The 26,352-nt window shown below is 41.2% G+C and overlaps 1 protein-coding gene across 3 annotated transcripts in view; it reads left to right on the forward strand.

The window, feature by feature from the left end:
- The window catches only part of BRF1 (BRF1 RNA polymerase III transcription initiation factor subunit), a 179,339-nt gene that overhangs the window by 49,417 nt on the left and 103,570 nt on the right, over positions 1-26,352 (forward strand). For all 3 annotated transcript variants that reach the window (XR_010606245.1, XR_010606246.1, XM_065635197.1), the window contains exon 4: positions 22,979-23,010. Coding sequence is in view for 1 of the 3 variants with exons in the window: in XM_065635197.1 (XP_065491269.1) it covers positions 22,979-23,010 (32 nt within the window). In the remaining 2 variants the exon portion in view is untranslated. The remainder of the gene's footprint in view (positions 1-22,978; positions 23,011-26,352) is intronic.

Raw genomic sequence — 26,352 nt, forward strand, 5'->3', positions numbered from 1 at the left:
TAAAACTTAAAGTGAACATAAAAGTTTAGCTAAAGTGCAGCTTTTATTTACAGTTCTTTAAAAAGTTTAATATATGAGATCTGAATTGATTTTACATAATTTTATGTTTTAGCTTATTCGATACAAAACCCTACAATGCAGCAACTTTGGCACAGCTTTTCATTCACTTTGCTTATATTACTTGTCAGCGTTAATGTTTTAAAGGGAAGATGGCTTACAAGCTATTAGCTGAATTTGGGAGGTGTTTCATCCTTTTGATGAGCTACCCATAAAAACTTTAATTTATTATTCTCTTTATGAAATGTGTCTATCTCATCATTATCCGAACGAGAGGTATAATGCCAAAAATACATCTGGTGGAGATAGTGGTTCTTAAATCCTCAAGTTTGATGGAGCGGGTTGTGCCCCTCGCAGGGGCTGAGTGATGCCGAGCGTTTCCAGCGACATCTGACTTTGGCCGGCGCTGCCAGCGCTCCGGGCATTTCAGAATCTGGCTCTTAATTTGTTTCTTGGAATAGTAACAGTCCTCAGTTGTTTCTCTTTAATGTTTTGAACGGCTTTTCCACCCCTACATATGTTTGGATGGAAACAAAGGGTTTTTTTAGCTGGTCCTGCCGTTCCCAAGAGAGGGAACTCGGGAAGAGCCGGGCAGGGTGTCTGAGTGACTTAGGGGCTGGGCTGTAACCCGGGGCTGCCCGGGGTCACTCAGAACAATGAGAGCCTGGCCAGGATTTTCCAGGTGGGATATCAGTTTGTTTTAATGAAGGAATGTTCGTAATGCTTTTTACTGTACACAACTGTTACAAACATGTACAACTGTCCACTATTTTGTTTGTAATATTTTTCCAACACTACCAGCTGGTGTTTTTTTTTACAGCAACATGGTAAATGTCTTTTGTCCCACACACATGCACCTTTTTAATTTTATTTATTTATTCTTTTCCTTTGAAGCTCTCTCCTGTAGTTGTAAACCAAATCCTGTCTTGTTAGAGCATAGTAAATAAAACCTTTTTCACATGAGAAGAGTCGTTGCAAAGTGCCCTCACTGGCTATCTTGTGTAAACATCCCACTGTTTGCCTCTGGAGGTAAATTCGGGGCAGGTTTTCCCCTTCCAGTAAAGTCTGGATGCCGGGGGGGCTTGCCAAGCCCTTCCCACCACCTGGGGCTGGAGAAGCCTCCTGAGATTGAGGTTGCCCAAGTTATTCAGGTGGTCTTCAGTGGCTTGATGTGGTCAGAGGAAAGAGTTGGGTCCTCCTGGGGTCAGCCCAAGGCAGCCAAGCGAGGCTTCTCTTCCGAGTTGTTTGCAGAAGAACCTTTCCGCAAAATGTCTCAGAAAAATAACCTCTTAAATAGGAGCGTTTGGAGAAGGCTGACAGGAGGAGGTTTGGTGCCTTCGTGTCTTATGCTGGATGGGGAAGCGTAGGGCGCTTTTCCTCCCCTGCTTCCTCTGCCCCATGAACCTCCCTTTTGTTTGAGAGAAGATCATGAAGGCTTTGCAGGAGGCAAGAAGGATTTGGGAAAAAAATGGGCATCTCCTCCCTGAATGGGGCAGTACTTTGTTATTTCCTATTTGTCTGCAGTACTTGTACTTTATTGCCAAGCTGCTTGAATGCCTCCTGGTTTAATGTGTTTATTTTCATGTCAGAGTAAGGGAAGTCGGGTGTATTTATCTTCATTTCCAGGTGCAGAACTGAGGCTAAGTGACACATTCAAAGTTACCCAGAAAATCTGTGGTGGAGTGAGGAACTGGTCTCTTTCATCCTAGATTAGGCAGCAGCTACTGAGCCTTTCTGCCTTGTTGGTCTTTGCAAGAGAAATTCAGCTAATTTCCTTTGAGCATTAGCAGGCTCCGTCAGCTTCCATACTGTCTTGGGAAGCTTTGTATAAACTCACCATGAGAGCCTTTGATGGATATATTCTTTGTTTCCCGACTAACACGTCAAGGTCTATCTTTGCAAGGAAAAGGGCAAGACTTCCTTTTTTATTAGAAATGAAAAATTAGATCTCCAGCAATCTTTTGACCTCTACTAAAACTTCCTGGAGCCAGCAGGCCCTAGTGTTCCCAATTAAAAAGTTAAGTTTTGAAATTAGACTTTCATCAACAAAATTTTAGAGCCGTAGTTAGGGAGGTTAATAAAACCAGTTTGTATTTCTTGTTGGTTAAGGACTTTCTTTTTAGTAACTGACCTTTTACTTTTGATTAAATACAGTTGCATTCAAAATGTGTTTTGCTTAAGTGTTGAGTGTGACAAGGAGATAAGAGATTAAACATGTATTTTAAATTTCACAGTTAAAAACACATATAATATTTACAAAAGCACATTATTTCATTTCACTAGATTTTGTGTGTGTGTGTGTGGTAAAGGACACCAAGATCTTTATTCATAGAAAGTTGAATAGGATAGAATATTTTCAGTTGGAAGGGACCTACAATGATCATCTCGTCCAAGTGTGTGACCACTTCAGGGCTGACCAAAAGTTAAAGCAACTTATTAAGGGCATTGTCCAAATGTCTCTTAAACACTGACAGGCTTGGGGCATCAACCACCTCTCAAGGAAGCCTGTTGCAGGGTTTGACCACCCTCTTGTTAAAGAATTACTTCCCAATGAAGCATTTGTTTGGACTCGAAGTCTTGGAAAAGCCTCGTCCATTGCAAAATGCAGTTTTAAAATTAGGATGCTTTTGAGTGGGTGGATTTTAGCTGAGAGAGTTTCACCCTATTAATGAAAAATTGCCACCTGAAATAGGGTGTGGCTCTTGTTACCCCATGTTATTTGCATCTATTTCCAAATAGTTCATGTGTTTGGTAATGCTTGGCTTGTGTGATCATTCCTGTTTGGTACCACAGGAGAAAATGCTGGAGGTGCAGGGAAGACGGCAGCCAGGGGCAGCAATAGAAGTTTGATTTCTGGACCTTGATTTCTCCCCGTCACCTCCTCCTCCAGGCAGGGCTGGGACTGCTGAATTTCAACAGCAGGGCTCATGACCTGCAGTCATGTATGGACTCTCCTTTTCCACAGAGTGAAGGAGAATCATGTGATTTTTCTTTCACTCGCAGTACTGCCTCACACTTTTTTTTGCCATTTAAAGAGAGATGTATAAAGTGAGGATGTTGCTGTGAGAATGAGATGTTTCACTTTTCCTGTTGGTGGGAAAGTAAAATTTTCCTCTCCATGCACTCGCTGACGTTGTGTGCTCTGGTGTGCGGCTCCGTTCTCTTCCCTGCTGCGTCCCCTCACTGCAGGGGCTGCTCCTGGACGGGGCAGGGGACAGGAGGGGTCGGGGCTCTGTCACTCTGGGGTGTCTTGCCTGGCCTCCAGATGGATTGAAGAAGAGCCTGTGTTTCCCTGGGCCCTGTGTCATATCTGTCAGTCCCCTATAGGTGTCTTTGTAGTATGTGAAGTGATGCTGGGTACTTGAATTGTTCCACTTGCGTCTGGTGATTTGCAGTGTATTGTTGTTTTTTTTTTTTTTAAAGAGAATTCCCTCTCGAGGAGAAGATAACCTGAAGCCTTTCGAACTGGTCGTATGGCCCCGCATCTGGGGGACAGGGCTGGGGAGGTGGTAAGTGGCCCTAGAGTCACAGAATGTCCTGAGTTGGAAGGGACCCACACGGATCATCAAGTCCAACTCCCGTCCCTGCACAGGACAACCCCACAGTTCACACCGTGTGTCTGAGGACGTTGTCCAGTCTCTTATTGAACACTGTCAGGCTTGGGGCCGTGACACCTCCCTGGAGAGCCCGTTCCAGTGTCCAGCACCTTCTGGGTAAAGAACCTTTTCCTGATGATCAACCTGAACCTCCTCTGGCACATCTTCCTGCCATTCTTTCTCGTTCTTTCATTGATCACCAGAGAGAAGAGATCAGTGCCTGCTCCTCCTCCTCCCCTTGTGAGGAAGCTGTAGCCGCCATGAGCTCTCCCCTCAGCCTCCTCTTCTCCAGGCTGAGAAAACCAAGTGACTTTAGCCGCTCCTCATACGGCTTCCCCTCCAAACCCTTCACCAACCTTGTGGCCCTCCTCTGGACAATCTCCCTCGTGTTTTCCTTGTCGGGGAAAGCCATAAACCTGACTGGTGCATGACTCGGATGTGGGAGGAAAATCGTGTGATTGCTGACTGGCCTTACGCTGCGGGGTGCCCTGTCTCTGAAAAGTCATCGAAGCTTTCTGCAGGGAGACTGTAATTTTAATATGGAGATTCTGTACTTGGGTGATTTTTTTTTTTCTTTGTTCCTTTAAGATTTTCAAAATATAAAAGGGGAAGGGAACCTAACATTGTGGTGGTGTCAACTCAACGTCTTACTGTTTAAATCCTTGTCCTAAATGCCCATTGTGGATGCTGCAGGGAGGGAGGGGAAAAGCAGCTGTAAGTGCAGTAGTGATAATTGACCCACTTAAGAGAGCTGCTCTAATTTTGCATGTTACAGCATCCTGGAAATTCAGATAAGAATGTTGATCTCTCCAGCTAATAGGATTTCTAAATATATCATCCAAAAGAAGCAGGAGGACTGTAATTTTGCACGCATGTGTGTGTGTGTGTGTGTGTTCAGACTAATATTTTGTTTAAGAATTGCACGCTATGAAAATCTGCTTTTCTGTTAACTTGTTATTATACTAACTCAGGATAAAATAGTATTTGGCCTCTGGTACTGGCAAGGGGGGGGCCTGATCTTGCCCCATTGAATTTGCTGACAAAATTCTCACCAGCTTTTGTGTAGAGGAGTGACCACCTTTTGTCCCCTCAGGATGCTGGTACCCAGCAGGTGGCTCAGATTGTCAACTTTTCCATAATGCTGCATTAAACACAGTATCTGCAGAAATAGAGGGGGAGGGGGTCACAAGATGGCCTATCAAGATTACAGATTTTGGCTGGTTTTGATAGCTTTGTTTGTTTTCCTCATTTAAGGGAAATTTTCAACTGTAAAGGTCAAAATAATGCTCTTCTTGAATTTGACCACAGAAATCATAGAATCATTTCAGCTGGAAGAGACCCTCAGGATCATTGAGTCCAACCAAAACCTAACCTAACCCTAGCACTAAACCATGTCCCTAAGAACCTCATCTAAAAGCCTTTTAAACTTTACAGAGCAGAGTGTTTTGAGTTTCTCTCTAGGCAGTTCTTTCTCAAAGCACATTGATGGGTATGACTGCTGAAAACCATGGGCTTTGCATCAGTAGAGCTGTTGCACCTTGATTGTTTTAATTTTGGAGATCCTTTGCCCTTGCCCATCATACCTTTCCGTGTTGGGACAAAACCAGTCACCACGGTCCCTCTTTGAAAGGAAGGGACAGGCTTTACTCTGTAGGATTAGGTCCACTGAAGCCTTTGTTGCTGAGGGCTTGAATTACATTAGGGGCAGGTAAGAGAAATATTTATTGTTTGGCGATCCTGTGCTCCGTCACTGTGTCAGGCCTTGTGTAACACAGAAATATTACAGCAGAAGCATCTGAGCCAGATTTTTAATACGTGTAATAGTGGTCTGTTGTTGCGTACATAAAAATAATAATTAATGGAATTCATTGCATGGCCTGTCCTCTTAGTAATTAGGTTGCAGTCTGGGGTTTCTGAACCGATGAGACTTTTTTGTGGTAAAGGTGAAATAAGGAAAGAAACAAAAGCAAGGAACAGCAGAGCTACGAAGGTGTCAGTAAAACTGGGGTAAAAATATGAGGGACGCCCTTCACTTTGCAGCAGCACCGAGAGGGAGCGATGCTTTGAAACGTGGCGGCGGAGACATGGGAAATAACGAGGGGACCGAGGGCAGGACGAGTTGTGCGTGATGGATGAGGGGAGGGAAGTGTGATGGCAGAGAGGCCTCCCTCCAGTGAAATAAATACAAAGGAGGGACGATAAGGAAGGGGATCACACCTCTGATGTCTTTGACCTTCAGTGATCCTTGCATGCTTGTGAAAATAAATATTTAACAATCTCCTTAAAGCTTGTTTAAAAGAGGAAATGATTAGGTTGGCTCTCTGCTGAATTCAGAAGTTTATCTCTGCATCTGAATTTTGGTGCTTATGTCAGCAAACCCAGCCTTATAACTGGGTGGTGTTTCGACCCGATGGGAGCTAATATGTTACAAACACCAGTTAAATAGAAAACAGTGTGGTACCGCCGGTCATTGTGTAGCACGTTCTTGCTTTTGTCAGAGGATGTGCTGGAGGTGGCGTGGGATGTGGAGGAGCCGCTTCCCCTTCCTTCCCTGCACGCCCACCCCCCTTAAAAAAAGAACAAAAAGAGGAGAAAAAAAAAAAAAAAGTGTTACCCCATACTTTGTTTGAATGCTGGTAGCAAACATGATCAATTACGGTCGATGTTTTTGATGCGGTCACTGAAAAATATTCATGGCTGTAGCCATCACTAATGTTTTCTGCATTTTAATACTTTAGAAGCCAATTAGAAAATTAAATGCTCCCCTTCATTAAAATCATTTCAAAGATTGTGTGTTTGCATGTTAATGCTGTAAGAATGATGCCTTAGAAGACAAATTCATATTATTAAATAGTTTAATTAAGATCAGTAATACAAAATAGGGTGAATAAAAGCCAGTGCGTTCAGACCTGTAAGCACTTTTGTGCTTGCTATCTGCAAATATTATTTTAGCTTGAAGTCTTCTAAAACTGTGTCCACTTTCATCATATTTTTAAGTCCTATGCAGCTTTTTTGTCTTGCGCTTTTTGATGTTATAAGAACAAAGGGAAGGTATATCAGAGAAACAATATTACCTTTCAAATTTGTCTTTATAAAACAGGATTCATTCTCATACCTGGCCTGTCCTCATATCTTGAAAGTGATTTTGATAATGATTTCGTACATCCTAATAAAGTATATAAGCCTGTTAAAAACTGGTGAAAGTACTTCTCAAGAGCTGTCTTATTTCTTCAGATGTTTGTCACTAGGATTTTATTAGCATGACATAGTCTTTGTAAGTAAACTTCATACTGGAAATGCTTCTCAGTGAAAGATTTTTAGCATTTTGTAATCTCATGGCAAGCAAAATTGTGAACTGAGCTTTTTCTAACCTTTTCACTGTTAGCCTGCCTTTGTGGCAAGTTCGTGTCCTTCCTTGAAGGCAAAAGAAAATGTCTTTTAAGTTTAACTGCCAAACTGGCTCAGTATTGTTGTAAATACGAATGATGTAATACTCAATCACGTGGTGGTATGTCTGCTATTTTCCCCCCTTTGAGAGAGAGGATAATCTTTCTATCTTATCCAGTTTCAGCAGTTTGGGGAAATAGCAGCCTTAAATGAGACCCAAAACAACCAAAATCTTTATTTCTTCCAGAACTCTGCTTTTGAAGCCAAATGTTCCCTATGCCTTCTTTATTTTGACTTGCTAATTGGAAATAAGATGTTGAAGATAATGTGTGCTTTGAAGCTTGCGTATTGTGCATTTTATTTAGATTTAATCCTTTAAACATTTGACAATAAAACATAAATTGTGGAGCTCTCATCTTCAGATCAGTTGTAAGTGAATCATTTAAATTTTCAACATCCTTCCAGATTGGGAGAAACACAGTAGTCTGACTGATGTTTTGACTGTATGTGTTGGTAAAGTGCTATCAGATTTGCTAATCAGTATTTTTAAAAGGAGATATATAACTGTTTCTTCAATGAAGGAGCAGCTTGTCTGCCAAAAATAAAGTCTTAGCTTATGCCTCAACAGGGAGTAGAAATCAGAGTGCTCTTCAGATTCCTTTTGTATCGGTAAGCAGAGAGGAATGGTGAATGATATATTTAATGTTATCATATATGAACTATTCATGATGGAAAGCCAATTTTGAATGATGGGATATAGACTGAAAAATGGACTAAAAACTGTATCTAACTTATAATGTGCTAGAATCTTTTTAATATGAAGAGAAAAATGTACAGTAAAAATGCATATTCAGCAACATGATGTGTGCTAACTGAAATGTGAAAGTCTTTATTACGTAAAAACCAGAACTCCAAACATTGCCTGTGTCCCGTCATCAGGAGAATTTCTCACCTTATCTGTTTTACAGTATTTTTCCTTCTATAATTGGTCCTTTTAACTTTTTATTGTGCTTGTAGAGGGCCTTTTGGCCTTGCAGTTTCCAAGGGCAAACAAAGTTGTTATTGTCATTTCAGGTACTGTAATGCGTGGCACAATTCTAGGACAAACAAAGAGCTGGTGTTTCAAGTTAGAGTGCAGAAAATTTGAGAGGTTACCTGAACTTTCCCATTTCAGAGAAAGCACCACAGTGTCCTTACTTTGCAAGGATTTTATCCCCTTCTAGCTAACGTGCATTAAAAATACACCTATTTTTCCCCCTGCCTAATGAAACCATGGCTTGAGAGTAATGAATTTCTGCCTATTCAGCTCCAAAGGTTGTCAGAGTATGGATGCTTTTCTGTGACTTTTCCTCTTGGGCAAAAGAACTGGGCTGTCTGAATTGAGAATATTTCTTTTGAAATTTGCCATGGAAATCACCAGCAGACCATCCTTGATCTCCAGGGAAATGAGGAAAGAAATGTGAAATAATTCTAAGTCATTACTGAAGAAGCCTTCTTTTAAAGAAACATCTGGAGGTTTCAGCTGCTGTGTCTCAGTTGGTACCTGAATTCAGAGAACACTTTATTCTGTACTTACCTGGGAGTTGAAAGTTTGGTTTTCCCACATGGGTGCTGTTAACTACTGCAGAATATAAGTTGAATTTTCCATATGAAGATTTCTGGTCCTTAAAGGATCAGTCTTCTAGAGAATGCAACAGATGGACTGCATCTGTGCTGCAGCCTCTGAGGGACTCCCGAATCACTGCATTCTTCTCACATCTGGAGGACCCAGTTCATTGCCAATAATTATTTCCAGCTCATATTCAGATTATAGTTTTTCAGTTGAAAAAGATTTTTGTCAATGTTTGGTTTAATATTTATCATCTTCCACCAAGGCTCTAAGCTCTCACTGTGGCAGAGGAAAGCAACTCAAGTATTGGTTGCTGCTGTACTCATTCCTCAGTCTTCAAACTGGTGACTTCAGTGTCTCAGCTCTTTCTCATTCAATGATGAAACAAGAGAACACTCCAGCCCTTGATTTTTGCCGATAATATTGGCAGCCCTCCCAGCAGAGCTGTAAACTGGTCACTTTCCTCCTGTTGCAACTGGAGCAGCTGGGACCAGGATCAGGAGCCAAGAACATTGGCTGAGGTACTATCCAGAACATGAGGACTGCATCAAACAAAGAAGCTGCAAAAAAAGTAGCTTGACAGAAGCTACACACAACCGCCCTTCCTGCTGACAGGTTCTAGGTTGGGAGGAAAGGGAATACAGAGCATTTCCACCAGCTCTCCAGCAGTCAATGAAGGTGGGGTACGTATAGGGCAATGTTTGTATAGGCCATGGATCTGAAGGTGATGAAATATGGAGGAGATGATCCATAAGGCCCTATGTAGGATTGTAGAATAATTTAGATTGGAAGTGGCCTCTGGAAGTCAGCTCTCCAGTCTCTGCTCATGTCCTCAGTAGATTGCTGAAGTCCTTCTCTGGTTGAGTGTTGGTTGTCTCTAGCAATGGGCACGTCATACTCTCTAGGCATCTGGGCAGTGCTTTAGTACCTTTATGGCAATTTTTTTTTCCTAATATCTAATCAGATTTTCTCTTGCTGCAACTTGTGTTGGTTGTCTTTCATTCTGTCTGTGTGTGTCTGAGAAGAATTTGGCTCTGTATTCTCTTTGCCTCCTGATGAGGTAGTTAAGACAGCATTAGATCTCCCCTAAAGCCTTCTCTGGGCTGAACAAGCCCAGCACTCTCAGCTTTTCTTCATATATCACATATTCCAGCCCCTCAACCATCTTGGTGGCCCTCTGCTGTAGTCACTCCAGAGTATTGATGTTGTGCTTGAGACCTGAACATGGCTCTCCAGATGCAGCCCCTGAACAGAGGGGAATCACCACTTCCCACGACTGCTGGCTGCACTTTTGCTAATACAACTTGGCATGTGTTTGGCCTTTCTTGGTGCAAGATGCAGGTGTTGGAACAGGCTGCCCAGGGAAGTGGTGGAGTCACCATCCCTGGAGGGGTTTAAAAGGCATTTAGATGAGGTTCTTAGGGGCATGGTTTAGTGCTAGAGTTAGGTTAGGTTATGGCTGGACTTGATGATCCTGAGGATCTCTTCCAACTAAAATGATTCTATGATTCTAAGAGCATGCTGCTGACTTCTGCTCAGTTTGTCCATGGGGACCTCCAGCTCCTTTTGTGCAAGCTGTTGCTTAGCTGGTCACTCCCAGCCTGTACTGAAGGGGTTATTCTGTGTCGCGTGTGAGACTTGTCAAGAAGTTCAAAGACAGATGTAGCTCCTGTCAGCCCGGTTCTCCAACTTGCTCAGATCCCTCGGAATGGCAGCCCCATCTTCTGATGTGTTGACTGCTCCCCAGCTTGGTGTCATCTTCATACTTGCCTGGGGTGCCTTCTGCCTTGCCGGCTCATTGCTAATCAAGGCAGTGTTGCCCCTGAGGGATACCTGTCGTACCCGTCTGCTACCTGTGTCTTTGTACTGTTAATCACAGCCCTTCAAACTTGCCCAGTCCAGCCAATTTCATGCTTACCTTCTAGGCCAGCTAGCCAAACCGTGATGTCTCAACAGTTTGGCGTTAAGAACACATGGCTGACTGTGTCTTCAGCTGTGCTGAAGTCAAGGCAAAGAGCATGCACCACAGTAGCAGTTTCCCCCAAGCCTGTGTTCTTTAGGCTGCCATGTAAAGTGGATGGGTAGGTGACACGTTGCTCAGGAGTGCAGCTGAACGTCCTTCCAGTTGGCGGTTTAGGTGTTTGCCTAGTGCTCTGTACAGAGAATTTTTCTTTGCTCAGAGTCCAGAGCAATCCATCTTCTGCTGGGTGACACAACAACAGGTGCTTATTGATTTTTTTTTTTTTTTAATTTTAATTTAATTTTTTTAAATTACTATTTTTAGGGCTGCTGACTAAAGCCCCTTCCTGAATTGCTGAAAACCCAGATTTGCTTCTGTAATGGGAGTTCAAAGCCGAGAGGGCAGTCAGGGCTGAACCCTACCTGTTCTTCTTTTGAAGCTGCTGTTGCTGTGCAATCTGAAACGCAGGCATTGTGGGGCCAGAAGAGCAAACAAGTGGAAGCTTTTGTAGGTGAATGGCCAGGCTTCAAGCGGGTGTATACCTAGCTTGGCTTCTTTCTTTCAGGTTATTTCTATGCATTTCTTTATTTTTTTAAATATGTAAACAGTTCTGGCAGCAGGACTGCGACTCCTGTTTATTCCCTCCTAGCTGAGGGTCCTGGTGATGGAGGTGTAGAATTTATAGCATTTTATGGAGGTCAGTATTACCATCCCCATCTTCTGGTTGGAGAAGCTGAGGCACAGAAGGGAAGCAAACTGCCTCGCTCATCAGGGCAGTAATATCATGTAGATATGTTTGTGTCCCATGTGCATCTATACCTCATAGAGTAGTATGTTGCCTCCCACAGTGTTAGAAGCCCTGTTCTGCATATTACTCTCCTATTAGATTTTCCTAAAGTATATTGGCTAAAACACTAGGAATTTTTAGCCAAAATTGTGAAGAGGAGTGAGGTCTGCAGGCTCACTAGCTCTGGTGTTATATACTGAGCTTGTTATCAGAATCCTAGGCTGAATTTGTAAGTCTCAGCAGCGGGGAAAAAAAAAAAGTTATCATTTTTCCTGAAAGCTTTGCAAATATGACACAATCAGCGAGCAGCTGTAAACACGAGACCCACAATAGCATTCTTGGTTGTTGTTTGAAGCAGAGCTGTATTTTTAGGAGCTCGCCTTCAGCGCGCTGTAGATTATTATTTGAAATTACATTGCTTGGTTACAATAAAACTACTGCAAGACTGTGTGAAAGGAGTCTTAAGGAGATCTTTCCCAGCATATCACTGGCAGTTTTTATTTTCCCAGAGGCAGATGATATGTACATCATTACTGATTTTTTTTTCCCTCTTGTGAAGAATTCCAGCAGCTGAGATAAGTTTACAGCTTCTTAAAAACTGATAATGAAAGAGCAGTCTCTGTGCTGTAAGAGAGACATGAGATAAGTACTTGCCATTGCTACAGCATTCAAAAAAAAGATAATACAGGGATAAAAGTTTAAAATGCCACTTCAGGAAAATATTCCTCATTTTCCATCTTGATTAAAACCATCTAATGAAGGTTGTTAACTTTTAAGAACGTGAGAAATGCCATTTGCAAGTAAATGAACTTCATTGTGTTCACTAACTGATGCTGTGCCATGTCATCTTGCGATGCTTTGGGAGTTCCTGCTTAAGTGAGGTAAATATTGACAGTAATGCCAACAGAATTGCAGTACCCGTGACAAGCAGAGAATTGCAGCAGATTGCTTACTGACAACCTGAGCTTTCAGTAGAACACTGGTATGTGTGTTCTGGTCCCTTCCTACCATTCTCCCCCTGTCCCAGTAAAGGGTTTTCCTTTTGCTCCTTAAGGATTCCTTCATAAAGATGAGTAACCATTAAACAAGGAGCTGACGCTTGCTTTATATTCTTTAACACTGAGAATTGGTGTGTGTATTTACAAAGTGATTTTAGAGAAAATTGGTGCAAGATCAAATTAACTCTTAAACTGAATAAAGGAGCTTCTTAACTTTGTGTTTTGGGTAATAAAGGCATGAAAATTAGGTCTGGTGTACTTGAAAGGAGGGGTTGAATCTCTGATACGCATTGCATCTGTTTTCATTGTCAGGCGCTCAGGATGTCACTTAGTTCTTAAGCCGTTTTTGCACGTTTTGGACAGGTGGGCACACTTCTATGTTGACTTGCATATCATAAAGTCACTAATTATATCAGGACGTTGCATTAAGACAGGATGTTTCTTAGGTCTTACAAAGGCGAGGACATGGTCCGAAAAATAATTATTGACCATAAAGTTAGTTAATGATGGGGAGATTATAGCAGAAGCACATTTGAAAGCTTGTTTCTCTAGTCCTTTGGAGAGACTTGGGAACCCCAGAGTTAAAATGTGTATTATGATAGGAAGATAATCAGAAGATTTCAGAGCATTTTACGAAGGAAAGGGGAACTGTTGTCTTCATTATAAAAACATGATGAAGAAGGATGAATTTATTTTTTTTTTTCAGGGAAAAAATGGAAACCCAGTGTCCTGAGGCACAGCCCAGTGTTCATTTTCTTGGGGAAAACTCATTCCAAAGGAGAAGCACTTATTTCCCGCCGTTTCAGGCAGATAAAATATAAAGGGTATCAAATGCCTGCGACTGTATTTTCCCTATTCAGTAGATCATCTCAAAGATTCGTTCTTGTAATTGAACTCTGAAAATTTAGCTGCCTTAAAATCTCAGATACGTCATCCTTCTTCCCTGCCATGTGAACTCCTCCCTCTACCTGCTGTATTCTACTTGTTCAAGGACCAAATGTAATCTAGGGGCAACTTTTCAAGACATTTGTTTTAAATTTAATATTCAGTGTATTATGTCCTTGAAGGGGAATGTGTCATGTTGAGAATTGTATCAATTTCAAAGTATGATGCATCACTCGTCTCTAGCCCTGAAAGGTATTTAAAATTGGTATTTGATATTTTTAAAGTTAGAAAAGCTATTGCAGTTCTTTTTCTTTTTTTAGTTCTTCCTGAGCCCTGGTCAGTTGGGCTCTTGGGAACTGAAGGTGTATTCTCACCCTGCCAGTGACAGCTAAAGGTGATTTCTCCTTTGTGCATTGGCGTGAAGTAGAAATGAAGACATGTTTGCATATTGCATCTTGTCCACAGGCTGGTAAATTCATATGTGCTATCTCAGTTGCTTGTGTTTGTTACTGTATCCCAAGACACCTGGCTAACCGTCCAAGGATGTAATGTGAGTTTTCTACTCCTGTACTGCTAAATAAACCTCCCTTGAGTACTCTTACAGTGGTACTCCAAAGCATAGCCTTTGCAAGATGTGTTATTTTATATTTGGTAAAACACTTTATTAGTAACTCATTTGGGATAAGCTGCTATTTATGAACCATAAGGCAAGCCCAGTTTAGAAAATGTACTCTCTCTACTAAAAATCAGATTCCATATAGCTCTGTGCTGTTACGACTTATGAAGGTTCCTGGCAGTGATTTTTTTTTATATATATATATATTTAGCGTGGGCATTTCTTAAAGTGAAAGCATGGGCTGAGGATTTTTCAACTCACCGATGCCGCGCATCAGTTTAGCTCCATGTTTTCGTATTTATTTTATTGAAAATGACTAAACCAGACTATTTTGAGAAGATAGCCAGTGCAGAAGTGGCGTGTTGTCCTGACTTCCAAGCACTGCCGATAAACTAGTTCCAATCACCGAGTTTTCAGCTCCACACTGCATTTAAGTTCTGTAACAAAGACAGGTGATTGGGGAAGTTATTGCGAGTTACTGTAATGACTTTAATCAGACTCGCTTTGATTACTGCAAGACCAGTAATTAACAGTGTGGCAGATTTGTGGAAGTGTCCGTGAAGCCGTCACGTCTGGCATTTTCTGAGGGAGCGTGGGGATGCAGAGAGCTCTCCCGCCTGCCCAGGTGAGATTTTTCTGATCAACAGGCACACACCCCGTTAGGGAGAAGGGCGTTCCTGGACTGCCCACCTGCTGAATACAAGGGCTCCCTTTGGTGCACGGCGGCAGGTATCCAGTTCAGATAACCAAAAGAGGTTTTCACAGGTATGTGCCCATGGGCATCCGATAGAGAAGGGCGTATTCTCTCATTGTGTTACGTGACATATGCTGATACGATTCTCTTAAAGGCTTTTGAGAATGGGAAATTTAACACATCTGATGGCTGGATCTCCCACCAAAGGCCATTAAGGAGTCAGCAGCCTCAGAATGGCAGGGATGCAGTTCATTTTTTTGAAGCTGCACTTTTTCTTAAAACAAAGGCTCTAGTATCATGAATTTTCTGCTAAGCGAGCGGCACTGTTTTACGTGTAAGATTTAAGTGCTGCCTGTGCACGGTTAAATCAAGTTCACTGATACTGGCAGGAAAGCAGCGTCTGAGTTTCTGTGCAAACTCAGCCGTGTCCCCGTGCCGGGTACAGCAGCTGCCGCGCTCCCACCCCAGCAAAGCTCTGCTGAGATAATTCTCCGAGGAGCACTTAATACCAGTGCATTAGACTCAGTATGGGCATGAAAGCAAAGATGTAACGCTTGGCTTCTAGCATGGAAAATGTAAAACATTCTGTATCTGCAGAATTTGGTTTTGTTCTGGTTTAATTGAGCACCGTAAGGCTACTTTTCAAAAAGTGTAACAGGTTTTGCTGTGGGTAAAGCAGAGCAGTTCTGCGACGAACTTTCACACAGGAACTGTGTATGTACTTAAAACAAGGAAGGTGTTATCACTTTTATAAGATTTTGGTTTACTATAAAGCAGCTATTCTGCAGGCTTTTGCTCCTTATTTGTTCTAAGGTTTCTCTTTCAGATAAGGCAGGTCTTTGTTTTGGAGCAAGCCTGAGAGAGCTCTGCAAACAGTGTTACTTTAAAGAGAAATTCGAGAAGGTGGGATGGGTGAGTGACAGACTGTCTCAGGCTCTAGTTCTGATGAAGGTTTTAAGCCAGCGTGAGCTGGCGCAGCTTCAGAAAGAACTCATCTGGCTCTGCCCTTGCCTGTTCAGTCCTCCCCCAGTCCATCCCCTGCCTTCTATCAGCCCAGGTGTTTGTGCAGCTACGTGTGGACTGGGGAGTGAATCCAGCTGAAAACAGGAGGGGAAAAAGAAAATAAAAGGAAAAAAAAAAAAAAATTCAGACAGTTCCCTAGGCTGGTTTGCCACAGCAGCCCAGGGAAGGGGGTGGTGATGGGCCAGAACGAAGCCAGTTTGAGGCAGGCTGAGATTATTCTGTTCATTCATGTTGGTGTAAATTGCCAAGCAAACCATAGCTCAACTATCTCTTTTTGTTTTCTTTTTACTTTTTTTTTTTCATCTTTCCAAATTCTTCCATTTGGAGTGTTCTGTAAAGCAGACTATCAGGCTCACAGCAGCGCTGGTTTTCCTTTGCCGCCTCTGAGCAGGCAGTGATTTTTCTCTACTTTCAGTTTTTGCCATTTTTCTCTGTGCCCCCTGCTTTGCATTTCCAAATGCACATGATGCTGCTGTGGTGAATACCCGATTGTCACCTCAGAATAGTTCTTCAAAATCTGCACCTCTGAGTTTTGTGAAACTTCTCTTTCACTGTCGGTACAGGAGTCGTAACCCTTACAGAGTTTGCATACAGGGAAAAGAGACAGAACTGAACTTCTTTAAGTTTACCTAAATCTTTACTGTTGGTATCCTCCTTCCTAGCTGCTTTTTTCATGCCCACTTTATTATCAAATGATCATCCTGTGCAGATTTTCGGACTGTGCAATTTCATATCTGCTTATGTTTTTGAACTCTTTTCAGACGCAGGATGTTTTCTGCAGGGATTTCACTATTTACTCTTGTTTCTTTTTCCCTTACAGCTTGAGCTTTGCTCATTTCCTGGTGCCTCTCTCCCATTCTTGTCTGCCAGCCCCACACTTCTTTTAAGTTCTTCCTTAAACCTCTCTTCTCCTAGCAACCTCTCTTGTTTTCCCTCACCAGCACTTGCTCAATTTACTGTTCAGGGGATGGGGTCTCTCTTTCTTGTTTGGAGACTTTTCGTTGTTTGAATATAGCCAACTGTTATTTATACATGGTCACATCACCCAGCTTGAAGATTAACCTCATGTCTCTCAAAACTTTTAAATTAATATTTACTTTTTCATTCTGTGCCTACATTTTATTTTCCCAAACGAAATACACCAACTAGATTACCTTTCAGTAGCTTAGTATGGATATTCTTCGCATATTTTATCCATCTGGTATTCTGAATAATTGAGAGTTGGCTGTACAAGCATTTTGTGACAAGAAATATATTTTTTTGGTTTTTTTGTTGTTGCACTGTGTCATAAATTTACATGCGACTATGTAAATACTTTGCAATATCCCACAAAGCAGGTTATTTACTTGAAGTCAGTGACACTAAGAATACAGCCTGGCCTGAATCCTTCGAAGATGGTATTCTGTATGGGCAGCGTTTGCGAAAGTGCTGAAGATTCAGTTAGGCTGGCATGCTTTTGCAAATGTTCCTCTGAATGGGGATGGCTCTGAAGCCAATTATTAAGAAAAGCTACGGCATTAATTTAGGAAAGCCGGAGCTGTGTGTGTGTTGGGGAGTCAGCGCAGCAGGCGCTGCGTCCGTCCCGTCCAGCCCAGCTGCCCTGGGTTTTGTCTGCAGTCACTGGAGATAGAGGAGGGGAGAGAACTGGTGTCGGGGGGCTAATTCAGATCTAATTCAGATCTCGGGTGAGCCAGAAAGTGACGCCTGTAACCCTTTCAGTGACGCCCTGAAGCGAGGTAGGGCGAATGCAGCCTGAAATGCCTGTTTCCTTCCTAATCACCTGCCCAGGTGGTTGTACCGGGATGAATTACTGCCCAGAACTTTGGTTTAACTGTGAAGACGGAGGCGTTGCATGTGCTAAAAGGGAACTGTGGAAGAAGCAGCCCTATTTACCTGGGGAAGGAGTGCGGCACTGCTTTTTGTCCTTAGGTTGGGGATTTGAGAATACACGAGACAGAAAAATACAATTCTTTGAGGTACAGATGTGCAGCTGTGTGCAAAGAAGGAAAAAAACCCACAGAGCAAAATGCCTTTTTTTTTTTTTTTTTTGCTCATGTGTTAATCTACACATAAATAAAGATAGCTTTTTATGAAAATGGCATTTCTACTTGCCGGTTTGATTTGTTAAATGCTGGTTTGTTTTTATACTCAAGTGCAGCCTGTGCTGTGTGGACTTATTTGCACAGACAAAATTGTAAACTTAAGAAACTTTGGAAACTGGCTCTGTAGGATTTCAGCCTCACTGCAAAGCTTTTATTAGAGCTATCAGGAATTAGTTTTCTACAACAGAATTGGTTTTGGTTATTATTTTCTAATCATTTTAGTTCAGTGTCATTGGGAAGAGAAGTGTTTACTTTAAACAATTAGTGCTGCCAGTCAGTTTTAATTAATTGCTAATTAAAATAGTGAACGTTTGTAAAGCAGCAGAGATAAAGTCGTGATAAGTCATAATCAGAAATCACTTGGCGTATGAAACTATGGAAAGGGAAGTTTGTGAATTGGGTGTTGAACTGAAAGGTGGAAAACTGGGTTCAGGGCCAGCCAAATGCTGTCACTGGTTTTTCACCCTGGTATCACACTCCCTTTTGTTTTATCTCCACATATTTGTTATTGTAATTGCTTCTGGGGAGTTCCCGTCTCATATGTAGCTTATACAGAACTGTAACATTGAAATTGCAAATATTTAATTTCATTTAGAACTTGAGAAAAATTTGTTTTAATATTCAGAAATGTTGTTGCTCTTCAGTCAGATTACCTATTAAGCTTTTGCCTTTTTGTTTGCAGCTAGCTGAATTGCTCTTGTTGAGTACGAAGATAGACTGTATGTTTAAATATTCTATATATTTAATGGATCTGGTTTTAGTTTTTGCTAGAAACAGAAAGCATTTTAGCTTCAACTCAAAAAAGGTAACGCTTCATTACTGGACAGTACGGCTCTTACGGATGTCGAATTTCTGATGAGTGGCTTGCAGTCACGATTCCTTGGCAATAGTCCTCTTCCTGTGGTACGGCTGATTTGGTAGTAAGCTTGTAAAAATAAGTAAGAAGAAGCCTGAGGATAACTTATGAAAACTACCTAACTGAATAAAATAAATATTAGACTCTTCGTCATCTCTGTGCTGCTTATATGTGCCTCTGTCCCCCACATATGACATGCTACGATATAGTGGAAGAATTTTGACACAATAGCATGAAATAATCTGTTTGAAGGTTTCCTGGTTATTGTAGATTGTCAGACACTAAAATCGGGATTTTTATTTATTTATTTATTTTTAGGAGGGGGGACAACTATTGTAAATTATAGTTGTTGTTATAAAAGCATCTTCCACAATTTATTCTTGCATCTCTGTATATAACTTTGGCAAATGGCAGTTTTGCCTCCTGCTAAATGCTAGTATTGAAAACCACAGGGATTTTGCTGCATGTAAGTACTTGGGTCTATCTGAAGGACAAATGCATGCTTGTTTTGGTTTTTTGGGTTTTAGGTTTCCGGTACGATTCATTTCATCACGAACTTTTGTTTGCTCTGGTGCTGAGAATGAGGTCATTACTGCTGAGATTCATGGTGCTCTCACATTATCCACAGATTAGCAGATTATAAAAGCAGAAAGGGAGCGTTGTGGCCGCTCGGTCTGACCTCTTGTATAACGTTGGTCAAAGGATTCCCTTGAATTAAATCTTTTGAAGCAAAGCCTTTAGTCTCATCTCATGTTGATTTAAAAGTCTCTAGTGATGGACAGTCAATTGCATACCTTGGTGAAATGAATAGCAAAGGAAAAGCAGTTGAAACTGTTAATGCTTTTAGCTTTTTCTTTTCCCCTTTTTTTAAATCGAGTGCATTTGTAACCTAAGTCCCCTTGTGTTTATGTCCTGTTATTTTGTATGTGTATATCTCCAATACCAGTAGCCTTCTATCCCTTTGAGAACTTTTCCATGTGCTAGCAGTCTCTGTGTGTAAAATTATCGTTATTTTCTTTTGGCTTCAAAGAAAACATTTATCTTAGGATTGTATAATTTTTGAATACATATTATGTATTATCTGCTGCTTTCAGCTGTTGTTGTACATTCTCTTGAACTGTTCCGACTCTGAAAAGAAGTTCGAAAACAACGGCCTGTTTTTACAACTACTTCCTGCTGATAATTGTGCTCACAATATTCACAGTAAAGGCCTTTGCTACTGCATGACTCAAATTTCCCCTTTGCTTTTGCTTGGTTGTAGCAGCTACACGTCTAATCAGGGAGCAAGATTGCTGGAGGCTACCTTAAATGAAATCCAGAAATGCCGCATTTTTACTGTGACCTTTGCTTACGATTTCAGTGGACACTTGAACTAACTTCTCTCGGGAGCAAAGCTACTGTATGTTAAAGCAGATATAGTGTAGCTCTGAATTGTTTCAGAGTTGCCTGAACCCTGCAAGTGAATTTTCCCGGTTCTTAGCTCTGCTTTTTTGTCACTATAAATGCATGCGATGCTCTCTATTTCTTCTTGCTTGGACAAAAAGTTTTGTTTTGTTTTCTTACAGTAATAAGGCCTGAGCACTTGTCATGTGTTACTAAGCTTGGGTCTTTCACCAAAGTGGTTTTAACAGTTTGAGGAAGACGAAAAATACTTTGGTACACAGGTTTCGTGGCTGTTACTGAAACACCTGGCTTAGAAAAGTGTCTGTGTGGCTCACCTGGGATGTGAAACACCCTCGGGCAAGGATATTCTCTTTCTGTCCCCTCCGTTTTGTCCCCTCCACTCTCGCCACTGACAGCGGACAGGCTCTGGGACCACCCCGTTACTCACTTTGGTGCCTTTTTAATTTAATTTAATTTATTTTTTTTCTAAATTGCAACAAAATCTATCAGGTATGAATGATAATATTAGTTTATCTCAGTGGCGAAGGTATCTCAGGGTGGGCATGGAGTAACCAGACACTTCAAGTCAGTAACAATCTAGGAACATTTTCAGACCTAGAATGTTTCTCAAGCATAGAATTGACGTAGTGATTTCTTCCTAGATCTGTTTGAGCTGCTATTATGGTTCCTTGGCAATTTCATTGCTAAAGACTTTCCTTTTTTTCCTTTCTCACTACTTTGACCAAAAAGTTGCGTTGAATTCGGTATTGCTCTGTGTAAATTTCTGAGCTCTATAGTTTACAAATTTCTTTTTGTTAGCAATTTCCATACTGTGTTAAAATTTAAGATTACTTTAATGTCTTGCATAATATTATCTATAAGGAATTTTGGATTTTTTCAGAGACATATTGAGTTTTCAGCTAATTAAATATCCAGCTATGCTGTCTTATTTTCAGTGCTAAAATAAACTTTCACCAAATAATATTAACATAATGTATTGAATTTTGTTACAGATTTAGAGCACTAAATTAATATAATTTTAAATGCAAACTAAGGATAGAAATGCTCAAGGATAAAAATTCTTAGCAAGACAAATGTTTATGTATAAACTGATTACATTATCTGAATTATTCTCCTTCCACGGCTGATAATATTTAGGATAAACGTGCACTATATTACTCAGGCACACTTTAAGAAGAACATATGCTAATACTTGCGTTACCATGATGTACCAAACTATACTGACGTCCCTGTATTTTTTTTAATACTGCATTTCTTAACACGTTGCTATATACACAAACGTACATACACCCCCGCGTATATGTTTCCTTTGCCTCTCTCTCTCTCTCCTTCTCTCACACTTTACTTTGACACTCCTTTTAATGGTAAAACCGGAACCCTTTTACGACGTGTAAGCCACACCTGAGTAGCTGATAGGAAATCCAGCATGTGTTCTTGCTTGATAGCAGCAAGAACCTTTGCATCTTATGCTTAATGATGTGGGTTTTTTCCCCCCCTCTTTTGTTTATTGTTAAGGTAATATATTTATAAGTGTGCTCGCTTTCAGTAAAATCTAATGGAGACTTGTAGTGGGTTTGGCTTGTTTTTAGCTATTACGAGTTCCATGTGTGCCCATAATGAGCTGTAGACAGTGACCTGCTATTTTTTGCAGCAGCACAGGGTATGAGGGAGGCAGTAAGAGCTCAAAGGTAACAGCTGGTTTTCTTGGCCAGAGGAGAGAGAGTAGCCAAAGTGGCTTTCTCTTCCCAGCTCTTTGACAGGTCCTCACAGAACAGGACAAAATAAACTTATTGCAGTTTCCTTAGTTTGCTGTTCCGTCTGTTTTTCTGGGATACTGGGTTCCTAAGCTGGCACAGGAGACTGACGATGCTTTTTACCTTCTGATGTTATTTTTGTTATCATTGCGTCTTTCTTAGGCTGCAATATATGGTGAGTACCGTAAGTCACACAAGGTGTTGGCTGGTTCTTTCAGACCGTCACTCCACGTGGACAATTTACACAGTGAATGCCATGGGTGCCTGGACAGGCTGCAGAGTTGGGCGGGGAAAAATTTAATGAAATATAACAAGGGAAAATGTAGAGTCTTACATCTGGGCAGGAACAACCCCAGGTTCCAGTGTAAGTTGGGGAACCACCTGTTGGAGAGCAGTGTAGGGGAAAGGGACCTGGGGGTCCTGCTGGACAGCAGGATGGCCATGAGCCAGCACTGTGCCCTTGTGGCCAAGAAGGCCAATGGCATCCTGGGGTGGATTAGAAGCGGGGTGGTTAGTAGGTCGAGAGAGGTTCTCCTGCCCCTCTACTCTGCCCTGGTGAGACCTCATCTGGAATATTGTGTCCAGTTCTGGGCCCCTCAGTTCCAGAAGGACAGGGAACTGCTGGAGAGAGTCCAGCGCAGCCACAAAGATGCTGAAGGGAGTGGAGCATCTCCCGTGTGAGGAAAGGCTGAGGGAGCTGGGGCTCTTTAGCTTGGAGAAGAGGAGACTGAGGGGTGACCTCGTTAATGTTTATAAATATGTAAAGGGTGAGTGTCAGGAGGATGGAGCCAGGCTCTTCTCAGTGACATCCAATGATAGGACAAGGGGCAATGGGTACAAACTGGAACACAGGAGGTTCCACTTAAATTTGAGAAGAAACTTCTTCACGGTGAGGGTGACAGAGCCTGGAACGGGCTGCCCAGGGAGGTTGTGGAGTCTCCTTCTCTGGAGACATTCAAACCCGCCTGGACACCTTCCTGTGTAACCTCATCTGGGTGTTCCTGCTCCGGCGGGGGGATTGGACTGGGTGAGCTTTCGAGGTCCCTTCCAATCCCTGACATTCTGTGATTCTGCTGGCAGGATTTTTGGGGAGCTGAGCTCTCAGCTGGATGCTGGCTGGTAGCCGAAGTGGTGCAGCCAAGTACCTGGTCGGTATTTAGTTTCTTTGACTGTTAAACCTGGGGTTGTTAATGAAATTAAGAAACGCTGTCACATTCAACAAGCATGTATATTCCTTGACTTCTTCGCAGACATGTTACTTGACCTCAGTGACCTTCTTCAGGTATTGTATCTTTTTTTATTTAAAGCTTCTGTTGAATTGTTAAAGTTTAAGATTAATTGCAAGAAAAGAGCCATCCGCATGGGGTGTTTGGAATGTTTTAATTTCTGACTAAGAATTCTAAATTGGAAGATCACTGGTTTTGTAAATTTGAGTAACTGCTCAGTAAATTTAAATGTCAAACAAATATATTTTGCTTTTACTGCTGCAAATAATGTATCGAGTTAGTATGATGCTTTTGTCAGGATTCAGAGTCACTGCAATGGCACAGGTTCAGATGTTACACATGTTTAAAACAACAGTTGTTAAAGACAGAAATAACTTTTTTGGTAGGTAATATTGTGTAAATGGATTAGTGCACTACAGAGACGTCTTTTATAAAATGTATTTTGAGAGAAATATGTACTTGCTCTGTATGTGGAAACAGAAAGCTCTGCTGGCATACGCTGTCTTACCCTCATTCTCCATGTTACAACTGTTTTACATACAATGTGAGTAGGTTAGTTGCATCTATTTTTGTCCTCCCAGCTGTCTTGGTAAATGGCATCCCTCTGAAGACTATTTATTGCTTGAAGCAATCTGCTGGAATTGCAATAGTCAAATGAATACTTAGTTCTTCAAATTAGTAACTTTTTTTTTCTCTTTTACAACCTCTTATTGAATTATTTTGATTACTTGTAATGTGTAGAATGGGAGGTTTATTTTCTTCTAACACAGGTGATTTTTCATGGTGATTGTTATGAAATGGAATGATCACAGTAATATGAAGAATAGTCACACAATATGAAGAAGAGGAGGTATTGTATCTGTAAATGAAAAAAAAAAAAAGTATTGTCCACAGGAACAGACAAGAAAGATTTAATGATTTGTCTTTTCCCCTCTATACATTCCAGCCAGAAAAGGTGTCAACACGGGGCATATGAGGACCAAAGGGTTAAAGAGGGGTAACTGAAGAGATGGGAGAGACAGAAATGGGCTAGTAGTAGGGAATTAATCATTCCTGGAAAGAGGAAAATGCAAAATAGATAGGTATTTAGCTATGTGAAGACTTCTGATGTGCTCTACTTTATAGCTTCTTTAAGGTGGATCTGAGCAAACAGGAGTCTTAAATGTTATTGTTAACTGTAGCTATCCAGAAAGTTCTGTTTCAGAACATATAAATGAGTTTTTCAGGTCCTAGCTTGATTTCTCCTCCACCCTAAGTTGTCGTTTTGTTTTGTTTATTTTTTTTTTTAAAAAAACACCCAACCAACCAGAACCCCAGAAATAAACCCCAAACAAAACAAACTCAGTGGCAAAACATTTATGGCCCAGGCAGAAAACTTCAGCACATTCTGCTTTAGATGAGCTTTTGCCCACAGATTGTGTGCCTAAAAAAGAAAAGCAATTAGTTAATTAGATTGTACTATATTACCTTGAAGTGTCTCTCTTTATCAAGGACAGCTCTGCCATCTTGAAGTTGGGATGTGAATGTCATTAAAGAAAAAGAAAGGTTGTTAGCACTGGCAGTGATAGCAGTGGTATGATCCTTCCAAAATATTTGACTTGTTCAGACTCATCTACAAAATATGTCATACTGCTCCAGGTAATTGATTTTCTTGGTAAAATGAGAAAGGTGTCAATCTTGTATCAGAAAAAAATCGCATCTGAAAGCCTAAAAAGTGAGCTACTGTTGACCTTCACCAACTCATGCTTCAAGGCTAGCAGCAAATTTTGAGATTTTTGTTCAGAATTCTGTCCTTGATGCAGCTCAGTTGCTGCGGGAGGTGAAGTGACCTGCAGGGCTGCTGATCACCCGGCCTCAGAAGTTTTTGAAGAAAAGTTTCCAAGTGAAACATCCTTATGGGGTGTCTTCATGGAGCCTACTGACTGAATTATCAGATCACCTTGAAATAGGTTTCAGTGCATTTGAGGGGGAAAAAAAAGCATAACAGCCTTTTGGGTATCGCTCCATCTAAAAGCAAACCAAAAAGTAAGCTTTAACTCCAGCTACCAGGAAAAAAGAAAACTGAAAGCCTGTGAAAAAGGCCATCTGTGGCTTCCTTTTGCCATCTTGCAGCTGGAAACAACATTAGCTGTTTCATTCCGCATCCAGCTTACATCCGCATCCATGACCTTCAACCAGTGTCTCGCAAGCACTGGAAGAGTCAACACCCTCTGTAGCTCACAACATAACGTGGGAGATAAAAATAATATGAAGCATTAGAATCTGTTTTTACCTGCAGCTCATTATTTGTTTAATGACTTATGATATTTGTGTTCTTGCTTGTTGTTCTGTTTAGCTTTTTCTTTAAAAAAGAAAAAAAAAAGGAAGAGGAAATCATAAGCATGACCTCTTAAGACTTTGGTTTGTACTTGTCTTTATTGAGTTGCTTTGGGATTTGGGTTCCCCATTCTCCATTTAAAAAAAAAAAAAGCTGTCCCTTATAGTGTAATATGCTTTTAGAATAGTGTTATGCTGCTAAAACTTCGCAATACAGGAGGCTGATTTTCACTGTTAATGGCAGTCTATTCAAGAAGTCATATCAGTTTTCATCTTATGCTGATGACTGAGATGTGGGAGTTTGTCTTGTTCTACTGGAGAACTGCTACATTTCAGAATAGTTTTTGGAGCTTCAAAATTGCTGTCGTCTCAGGAAAAAGCCAAAATGTTGTCTCTCTTTTTTTTTTTTTTTTTTTTTTAATTGGAAAAGCCATACTTTGGTTTTTCTCCCATTTTATCTTCAGGTGAAATATGTCACATGTCTTGCAAACCTCCTCTATAAAGTGTTGTCAGATTCAGTATACCTCTGGTACATTTAGACTTTAAAGCATTATCTGGAATGAACTGCAAATGTCCAGACCACGGCAGCAAACCGGGCAGAGCCACGATGAATGCTGATTGAGTTGGAAGGACGATCAGTCATCATCAGTCTCTGACAGGGAAAGCACTTGCTTATATTTTCAGATACGGCATTTTACTTGCAAATACAATCTTTAGAGAGGTCTGTAATCAGGCCTTTTGTTTGCTTTTTTTGTTAGTACAATCTAAGCGACAGGCCTTGCTTGTTTAGGAGAGTTGCGGAGCTTGTCTAGCCTTGGCCCAACTTTTGAGCAGTTCAGCTTTGCTCATCTGTTTCAGGGCACCTTGTTCCTTGCACCTGGAGAACTAGTTGGCTGAAGTTTTGATCTCAGGGTGGGGAAATGCCACTTTTTGCATCCTGGGAAACGGCAATTTCTTTTTTAGCCTCTTGTAATCTCCACTGTCAGGGTCTTTGCAGTGTAGTCATAAAAGATTTTGGGAAGAGGTGTTGGCAGTGCTTTGATCTCCAATTTCAGCCTAGTAAAATATAATTTTTAGTGTGC

Source organism: Caloenas nicobarica, chromosome 5 (genome assembly GCF_036013445.1).
Source record: "Caloenas nicobarica isolate bCalNic1 chromosome 5, bCalNic1.hap1, whole genome shotgun sequence".
Classification (NCBI taxonomy): Eukaryota; Metazoa; Chordata; class Aves; order Columbiformes; family Columbidae; genus Caloenas; species Caloenas nicobarica.